This window comes from Dysidea avara, chromosome 9 (assembly GCF_963678975.1).
Source record: "Dysidea avara chromosome 9, odDysAvar1.4, whole genome shotgun sequence".
NCBI classification, from domain to species: Eukaryota; Metazoa; Porifera; class Demospongiae; order Dictyoceratida; family Dysideidae; genus Dysidea; species Dysidea avara.
In genome coordinates, this window is record NC_089280.1 from 23,938,685 (window position 1) to 23,949,270 (window position 10,586).

Consider the following 10,586-nt stretch of genomic DNA (forward strand, 5'->3'; position numbering starts at 1 on the left):
TATACTCACAGTTATGTAAACTTACATAACATCTGATTCAGTCAGTGTTCTTAGCACTAAAAAAGATATCTGGCTTCTGTACATTTAACAATTAAATCTGGTTATACTGTCTGTATATTTTCTGTGGACTACTGACATCATGTCAATGGTGTCAATCTGACCACATGTTTTCATGGTGACATGTGACAACTATATATATATATATATACGTATATGGGAACATGGGCTATTAAGGATATCCTCATGCCAACAGTCACAAAGGCCAATGGCTAGTAGTTGCCAAACAGTACACACAACAAGGGAATTGTCAAGGGGTCAGATGATATACAAGTGCATCTGTGGTCACTGCATGGACACAAACAACACCTGTTGTTTAATTGAAATTCATTGAATTTCATTGATGAATGATTATAAGTGTAAGGGAAAATACAATTTTATTGCATGTGTACATCTAATACATGGTATATAAAAGGGCTGAGTAGCTGTTTGTTGGCAGTGGATCCAAGCTAGTGTTGTAGAGAGTGATAACTTCATTGGTGACTTAATTGAAACCGATACAAAGTAAGCCATGTGATAAGTGTATGCATATGTAACACTAATGAATGTAGTTAATGACAACTGTAGTCATGAATGTAGTTAACTGGCTAGTACTGCATTGGCAGATTGTGATACAACAACTTATCAAAAATTCTAAATGTCTGTTTTCAAAATGATAATAGGGACATATTGCCATACATCCAGATATTTAAACTTAGTGTGGTGGTCTATGATTTAAATGTTCAGTCAAACACAGGCAGTGATTGTTATCAAAGTAATCAAACTTATTGTTCTTCACCATGACACTACCAAAACTATAACTGTAATTACTGTTAGGTATGTAGCTACAGCAGAATAGGCATAACTGTCACAAAAGGTAACAATGTGTGTGCATTATTTATACGTAGATGATGAGCAAAGAATTGAAGGAAACAACAAACTTGAACAAAAAGCATGCAAACATCTTGCCTAATAACAGCAAGGATCATGCAAGGTACCTGACAATGGGTTGGCCTAGTGAAACAAAAACAAACAAAGGTGAAATGGGTCGTGTCTACTCCATTACTTTTGACAAGGATGGTACATGGGCAACAACTGACTATTCCAACAATTGTGTGTACAAATACAATGATGATAACAGCTTGAGCCAAAGATTTGGTGCCAAAGGTAAAGGGAATGGCCAGTTTGAAAATCCATCTGGAATTGCATTTGGCAGTGACGGTTCTCTTTATGTTGCTGAAATCAAGAATAACAGGGTGCAAAAGTTTGATATCAAAGGAAAGTACTTGCTCCAGTTTGGTAGTAGAGGATGTGGACAGTTGAGGCAACCAACTGGGATTGCAGTCCATGAAGACAGAGTGTACGTAGCAGACACAGGCAATTCACGGATTGCAGTGTTCCAAAATAATGGCACCTTCTGTGGTACTATAGGAACTTCGTATCTTAGTCAGCCTCATGATGTAGCCATCAGTGATCACTTGTTTGTTGCTGATGTTGGTCATCGCTGTGTATACAAGTTTACCATTGATGGACATTATGTTGACAAGTTTGGTGATCCAGGAATGAACTGGGGTCAGTTATGCCAACCAAGGAGTCTAGCCATTGATGCTGAAGGATACATCTTTGTGGCTGATACTTACAACCAACGCGTATCAATATTTGATGGTGATGGAGAGTGTGTTCACATATTTGGATCATGTGGGAGCAAAGTAAGCCAATTTTGCTGTCCACAAGGTGTAGCCATTAGTCCCAAAGGTGGATTATATGTCTGTGATCATCGCAACCAAAGAATCCAAATATTTCCAACCACATGCAGTTAAAGCATTTTGTCCATTGCTAGCTTATGACTTTGTACATAGCATATAATAATTATGAGTTGTAATCTTGTAAAATGATCATTGTATTCAAGGCATGCCACAGGATATATGTATATATATATATATATATAGGTATGTATGAAATATGCAGCTAAATAATTTACATTTTCTATTGTTTTTGTATTTCATACAACTTATAATTGTTTATGATTATGATATATTAAATTTGCCTCACGTGCATGCACACATACACACCATATATAAGTAGTAAGTATCTGCAAAGATTAATTGGATACAGAGCTGTATATATAGGTATTAGTATATCACACTTGTTGGCTATATGTAGCCATAATTTTGTTTGCAGTTGAAAATGAAAGTATATAATCCCTTTTCACCCACGTGTAACAAGAGTATATGTCCAGCCACATGAGACTAATTATACTACTACTGTCTATTAATTAAAGCTTGCACCAGACTCTACTAATGCTGCCAGAGGCAATATTTTATATATATAGGCATTGCCTTCACTATAGTATTCTATGCAGCAAAATATTTTAAACATATTTGTTGGAAGTTTTCAAATTGACTCTAATGAATCACATATGGCAAATGCAGAAACTTACCCATGAATACCTGCCCCATATCTACTGGAATACCTGCCCCATATCTACTGGAATGCTATATACTACATAATAAAGTGTGCAAAAAATGTTCTTGTGGTTTGCAATGAATGGCACGCAGTAAAAATTTTGGTCACACTATGCCTTTAATGTGTGGTAATTGGGAAGCAAATGTCATGGTCCCAGATGAACATTTTCACTAGCAAACTTGTAACAGTTGGCAAGACAGCCAATTGACACCAAACAAAATGCAAACTGTATACATGGTTAATTTGATTAACAGTGTTGGGCAAGTTACTTTGTAAAAGTAACTAATTACATATTACTTGCAACTGAACTATTTAGTTACAGTTACATATTACCCATAAAATAAAGTAACTGTAATAATATTACATATTATATTACTTTGTGTCCACAGCCTTAAGCTGTCACGTGTGAAACTATCACCTTATCACGTGACATGATTGCGTTGTTGGACAATATGCAAATTTTGGTTATAAGTAAGAAACTGGTGAATAAGCTTCATTGAGTAGGCCTCATTACTAGGCGTTACTCAGAGGATAACTAACGAGATTAGTAACTTCGTTACTTTATACCTATTTGAAAAGTTGTTGCTCGGACCCGACCCACCCAATTTTGTATATATACAGATTTTAATTAAGAAAAGAAAAAAATAGATCACGTGACAGCTTAAAATTGCTGCAAAAGGTCGAGATACTCTAATAGAACAGTAAGTTGGTACAATTTTGATTTCAAATATAATGTAAACGTAAACCAGCGTGTTCCTCACCCCTGGCGAAGAAAATCTATGATAGCATCAGTGCAATTAATGCTCATTGGACTACTATTATTATTATTATTATTAAATAGTGTGCAGAACCTCTAAAGAGTGTGAGTGCACAACACAAATTACAATGATGCAGTGCATGGTGAGTGCAAAAACACAAAAGTGTGGTGTGTGATTACTTAAAATACAATTACAGTGCATGATTATGTAGTGTAATCTTAAACTGTTGTAAGGAAGATTTATTAACTAATTCATGATCTAAGCTGTTCCAAAGTCGAATTGTTGATGGAAAAAATGAGTACAGATGGCTATTTATTCTGGAGTAGGGTAGTTGATAGGTGAAATTGTGATGTCGCGTGTTAGAGTTACTTGGGACGAGGTAATGGCTGGGAATAGATACTAAATTATGAATTATTTTGTACATCATCGTCACTTTTAGGGTGGATCTTCTTGATTGTAAACTCTGCCATTCTAAATCATTTATAAGACCAGTTACACTTGTATTCCATGTATAGTCATTTTTAACAAATCTAGCTGCACGTCTTTGAACTTTTTCAATCTTGTCGATGTCTTTATGAGTGTGCGGATCCCACACTGTGCATCCATATTCGATAACCGGTACTACTAAAGATTTATAACAAGAGCTTTTGATATGAGGAGGGCAGTGTTTTAAATTTCAGTGTAAAAATCCCAATGTATTGCTTGCCTTTTTAGTAATATTTGAAATATGCTCTGTCCACTGCAATTTTTCATTTATAGTTATCCCTAAATATTTTACCGATGATACTTGTTTTATAATCTTTGATTCCATATTGTAGGTGGTGACTATAGGGAAGTGCTTATTTGTTATCCGTAAAAATTCGCATTTGTCAAAGTTAAAAAGAAGTTGCCAATCTATGGACCATTTTATGAGATTGTTTATGTCATTTTGCAAGAGGATACAGTCTTCATGAGAGATTATTCTGCGGTACAGTAAAATGTCATCAGCATATAATCTAATCTTTGAGGTAGCATTTAGGGGTATATCATTTACAAAACATAGAAAAAGAAGGGGGGCTAGTACAGTTCCTTGGGGTACACCTGATGTCACATTTGAAGGGTAACTGCTAGTTCCATCTATGATTACTTTTTGTTGTTTGTTAGAAAGATAATGTTTTATCTATAGCAAAAGTGGGCCTCTAATTCCGTAGTAATTAAGACAGTTTGTTACAGAGTCTATTCAAGGCCGGAGGAGACGGTCCGGTTGGTCAGGCCTGAGCCGGACCAATAATCTGGAGTTGAACCAACTAGCTGACCAGCTCGAACTACATTACTCTCATGCAATCTTTGGACGATCACATCTACATGTAGCTACGTACATTTTACAGCTGTTATTGAAAATGCATGACACGAGTAGTTACCAAGTTTCTCAGCCTAACTAAAGCACAGAACTACACGTATAGTATCTCAAATTACCTTACAGTACAGCGTAGCATTCGTATCGTTTCGTACAGAAATGATTGTGGGTTCTATACGTACAGTATCACGTGTGCTGACAGTTGGCATTTATCACGTGTACGGCAGGTGCCTTCTTTGATTCTAAACCAGCACACTTATATCACAATTCAATCTTCATAAAATAATCATTAGCATTCCTTGGCTTGTCTCTCTTGGCTTCTTTTACTGGGCGAAGGACTGGCAGTGACAAACCAGATGACTCATTCCGCGGCAAGAAGCTGTACACCCATACATTACATGGTGGCCATCTGGATGAGATGTTGAGTAGAAATCACTCCTCTTCAACTACCCACTCGTCCTGTCGAGATACCGAGCAAACTCTCCTCACCCACATCGCGCCATTTTTGAAAACTGATTAGTCTCGTGACTGTCCACCAGTATATTTACGTGATGATCCGTTCACTTCATACAAACCAGTATAGTAGTATACTGTATTTTTGTAGCTGTGTAGCTTTTTATTGTAGCTGTGTGAATATTATATCCTAGCTAAAGGGGGCCATGCTGCATGGGTTCCCTGTGAAATTTGGTGGGAAAGTTGCAAGTTGCTAGCTAGTTTTACTTTAAAATTTAGCATCAATTTTAAATTTTAAGGCATTTCAAACCTTTAAATTGCAAAAATTCTGCAGCTCCTGGGGGTTGCACCCCCAGGCCCCCCATGAACTTCTAATTGCTAGCTATAACTAAATGAACCATACAGCAAGTTTCATGCTGTGTTCCCTCACCCCTGTATGTCAGGTCTACATATAGTATAGAAAGTCTGAAGAACAACAGATAGGCTTGAGCATATTTATATAGCTAGCTAGCAGTGAAATGTCACTAAAATTGCATATATAAGTGTCTAATTTTCAAAAATTTCCTGTGGGGGCATGCCCCCAGACCCCCTAGAATGCTCGTGCTTCGCACTTCGCAGAGTGTGCTTCGCACACTGTGCAACAGCTCCTCTCTCATTGGCATGTATATAGTAGCAATTTCAACATTATAGTCAATGGCCTGACCAACTCAATTTTCCCTCCTCCGGCCCTGCTATTATGTGGTACCCTGTCGAAAGCTTTGGAAAAATCAAGGAAAATACAATCAATCTGGCTGTTAGCTATCATTTAAACAGTTAACAAAAATCATCTATAGTCATGATTAGCTATATGCTTATCCGTTTTTCATTAGAAGAGATTTGATTGGTCTGCAAACAGGTTTTATACGACTTACTGATCTATTATATGGCTTGTAACCAGAATTGAATCACAAGCATGCACATATCTAAAAATAAGTATTACTAGCCTTTTTTTTATTTCTTTTTTTTATGCCTACCGACCGACCAATTTTCGGTTGTAAAATGAATCCGAGCAACAACTTTTCAAATAGGTATGGCCTGAACCTACCCAAAACTTTCCATTAGCAAATGCTGCGGAGAGCCATGTACCTAGAGTAAGCCTGCATGCACCAATGTTCGACCACCATAGGTTCGGACGCGATTTTTCTTTAAACCCGCAAAGAAAATTTCTGCTCTTGCTATGCCTTTGGAGAGGTCTAGGCCATAAACGCTTGCATACAAAATTTCATACCTACAGATTTGTTCGGCTGGCTGCATGCAGGAGCTGCAAAAGTGACCTGTCCGAGTGTTCTCAATTAATTCTCGGACAAAAGTATGTATTATCGGTCGAGTGGCATTGCTCGTATTATTATTATTATTATTATTATTATCAATTTACCAAAAAGGAAGGCATACACAAAAGGCAAAACCTGTACAAGGTGTCCGCCTACAAAAAAAACAAACATACATATACATATACCTACAGTACACTACAAACTAAACAGTACACAACAAAACACAAAACAGTGATTAAGAAGTTACTTGACACATAAGTAATTATAAAGGTGATGCCGGAAAGACTTTCGATTACTGTCTTCAAGGATATGTAATGGCACAGTGTTCCAGAAGAAAGTTGTGTTGACTTGAAGCTGATAAAGTCTTTCTGTGCTTGATATGAAAGAGCAACTCTTATAGTCTACTCTCCAAATATATGCAGATATTTGGCTTAGTCCTTATTGGCTGTGAATTACAAAGCTCCAAAGTCACCTTTGTCGTGCAATCTTAAATTCGGCCATATGTGAAGCTCGTGCAAATCAAATAGTTACCTATATCGAATTCAAAGCTATTTTTATGAACATGGAGAGCATCAGCTACCGTTCAATAGTAATTAGATACATGCACGATGACCGCACCTTGATTTTTTCCCGAATAGCTACATCAGTTGCATTTTGGCTTCTCTGACAGTAGCGGCCTAGCGACTACACCCATGCAGCACACATATATACACAGTCCAAATCCACTTATATGGGGTTTTGACTAACCCCTGTCTTAAAAATGAAGTTTCTCTTCAAAATGTCCAGGACATTAGCCAGATCGAAACATTCTAATAGAACAGTCACTTATTATACAATTGGAGCAGTCAGAAAATCTGAGGGCCACGCCCAGGCATATTCACTTCAATAAGACTAGTAATTAAGTGAATTTCGCTGATTACAACGCTTAAATACTGATTACACGTGATAACACATTGGCTGATCGTTACATTAGAGTAATGGACTGCTCTATTAGAGTATTTCGATCTGGCTAATGTCTAGTCTGGCGCCGCCCGCCCCTTCGCATAAAGTAAGGGTCTGGTGAAATACAGATACTAAATCATTTCTAGCGCCCAGATTCGGCGCTAGCCAATTAGTGCATGCCAATGACGTTCACACAGAAATCGCCTTGGCAACACAATGCTTTTGTTCGAATTGAAGTGCAATTATCTGACGTAACAAGCATTACGTGCGCTGTCTAATTGAATTCCTTTTGAAATGATTAGGTATTTGTATTTCACCAGACCCTTACTTTTTGCGAAGGGGCGGGCGGCGCCAGACTAGCTAATGTCCTGGACATTTCGAAGAGAAATTTTGAGACAGGGGTTAGTCAAAACCCCATATAAGTGGATTTAGATTGTGTATATGTGTGCTGGGTGTAGTAGCTAGGTTGCTGCTGTCAGAGAAGCCTAAATGCATGTAATGTAGTTATTTGGGAAAAAATCAAGGTGCGGTCATCGTGCATGTATCTAATTACTATTGAACGGTAGCTGATGCTCTCCATGTTCATAAAAATAGCTTTGAATTCGATATAGGTAACTATTTGATTTGCACGAGCTTCACATGTGGCTGAATTTAAGATTGCACGACAGAGGTGACTTTGGAGCTTTGTAATTCACAGCCAATAAGGACTAAGCCAAATATCTGCATATATTTGGAGAGTATACGAGTTGCTCTTTCATATCAAGCACAGAAAGACTTTATCAGCTTCAAGCATTATGAGCAGTGCCACTCGACCGATAATACATATTTTTGTCCGAGAATTGAGAACATTCGGACAGGTCACTTTTGCAGCTCCTGCAACCAGCCAAAGAAAGCTGCAGGTCTGAAATTTTGCATGTAAGAGTTTATGGCCTAGACCTCTCCAAAGACACAGTAAGAGCAGAAATTTTCTTTGCAGGTTTAAAGAAAAATCGCGTCCGAACCTATGGTGGTCGAACATTGGTGGCTTACTTAGGGTCCGCAATCCGAAAAATCAACTTTCACAAATCAATCCCCCTACCATTGTGGGATGTTCATTGTAGTATCCCATCGCTAGATCCACCATGAAACCGGAGGCACGATTTTTGTCTTCACAGAACTATCGATTTTAGTATTTCGTGAGATGCAAAAATAGTTTTTAAAATTTCGTGCTCCACACAAAGGACAGGATAGAACTTGCTGCTTAGCTAGGTAATATCTAGAGTTAATGTAGTTAAAAAGTACGCACAGTAATAAGCAAATGATTCACTGGGTTACCAGCACAGGGTTGCTTTCTCTCAAAAAGCAGAAAACAAAACACGAATTTTCAAATTCAAACTGCCCTACCAGCCAAGATAAGAAAAGCCAACTCTTCCTCATAGTGATGTGATAAGGTTGGATGCATAGTCTGTCTATGCTGTTAGTCTGGAAAGGATCTGAGACTTCTCACCATCTGTGTGAAGAACGTCAAAATTTTCGTGCGTCATTTCAAGGGATTCTCTCAATGGTACCAAAGTGCTTTCCAGTACTTCTGATGCCACACTGGTCACTTAATTTTGTTTAGAATGATGATAAATGATGGATCAAAACGTTTGGTAGTAGTGGTAGTTGGTGTTTCTGTGATTTCATATGATGCAGTATAACAGCAGCTCACCAGGAGCTCCACCCAGCTCGAATCAAAAATGAAAGATTTTGTGCATTTTTTGGTTTGTTTTGGGATGTTTTGCAGCATAATGGTGATGTAGGGTGATCTAGTCAAGATTTGAAGTTGCTGTGGAGCGTGAGAGGTGAAGTCAAATTTGGACGATTTTGCTGCCTCCCTTGATGCATAGCTTAGAGCGAGGCGTGGACGAGGGCGTGGAAGCTGTGGATGAAACAATAATTGACAACCGCTATTACCAGACGTTCAGGGACATCTTTTGCCATAGTTTAGTCTATAATTTATGATTGTTGTGGCTGCAGAAACGATGGAAATGGCTAGAAAGCGTGACACAATTCTTTGATGGCGCAGAAAATTTTGACGCTTGTCACCCAGATGGTGAGAAGTCTCAGATCTTTTCCAAACTAACAGCGTAGACAGACTATGCACCCAACCGTATCGAAACACTATGAGGAATAGTTGGCTTCTCTTGCCCTGGGTGGTAGGGCACAGCGTTGAAACCGGGTGGGGTCATCCGGGTCATCCGGGTCACATTTTCTCCGGGTCATCCGGGTCTGACCCGGTTTACAATTTATCCGGGTCTGACCCGGATTGGATCACGTGAGAAACGAAATTGTTCGTTTGACGACGTGGAAACTTATAAACGCTATCGCGTAGCTCTTTCGTGAGCCACGCCCACTTATCGCATTACCAACATACGCTCAGCCACGCCCATTTGTTAGTAAGTGTAGTATGTAGCACGAAACTGAGGGTATCTATGGTGAGGGGTAGCTATTGTCAGTAGGCGAAGACCTTTTTTTTTTTTTTTTTTTGGTCTTCAACCTACAGCTAGGCTGAAGTTGCAATATTTACTCAACACAAATGGAACGCTCAAACTCGTTCGCTCGCTCGAGACTAGCTGAAACACGTCTCGGCTTTAATTAATCCGGGTCACATCCGGGTCAATCCGGGTCACATCCGGGTCAGTGGGTCATCCGGGTCAGCAGTAGTGACCCGGTTTCAACGTTGGTAGGGCAGTTTGAATTCGAAACTTCGTATTTCTTTGTCTGTTTTTTCAAAGAAAGCAACCCTGTGCCGGGCACCCAGCAAATCATTTACTTATTTCTGTGCGTAGTTTTCAACTACATCAACTCTGGATGCGATTTGGCTAAGTAGCAAGTTTCATCCGGTCCTTTGTGTGGAGCACGAAATTTAAAAATAAATCTTGCATCTTGTGAGATACTGAAAATGATATTTCTGTGAAGACAACAATCGTACCTCCGGTTTCATGGTGGATCAAGCAATGGGATACTACAATGAACATCCCACAATGGTAGGGGGATTGATTTGTAGAAGTTGATTTTTCGGATTGCGGACCCTAGCTTACTCTAATGATAAAGATATCTACAAGCAGAAATTATGCATTTTATGTCCAAATTGCAGTATTTTAGCATCTATTTTCCTGTTGCAACACAGCACACTTGATAATATACGATATAATTTACAAGAAATATACGGAAATAATCGGACTTAGAGAGCATTTGGCAAGATTCAATTTTATCAGGCCCAAATTCCAGATTCCATTTTGGGGTTCCAAGTGATTTGTGTTG

The 10,586-nt window shown here is 38.6% G+C and overlaps 1 protein-coding gene across 1 annotated transcript; it reads left to right on the plus strand.

Moving 5' to 3' along the window:
- Positions 1–400: 400 nt before the first annotated feature.
- Positions 401–2,078, plus strand: LOC136266640 (E3 ubiquitin-protein ligase TRIM71-like). Its single transcript, XM_066061636.1, has 2 exons — positions 401–561; positions 945–2,078. Exon 2 carries the CDS (start codon positions 945–947, stop codon positions 1,854–1,856), a length of 912 nt encoding a protein of 303 aa, XP_065917708.1. The 5' UTR covers positions 401–561; the 3' UTR covers positions 1,857–2,078.
- Positions 2,079–10,586: the final 8,508 nt, after the last annotated feature.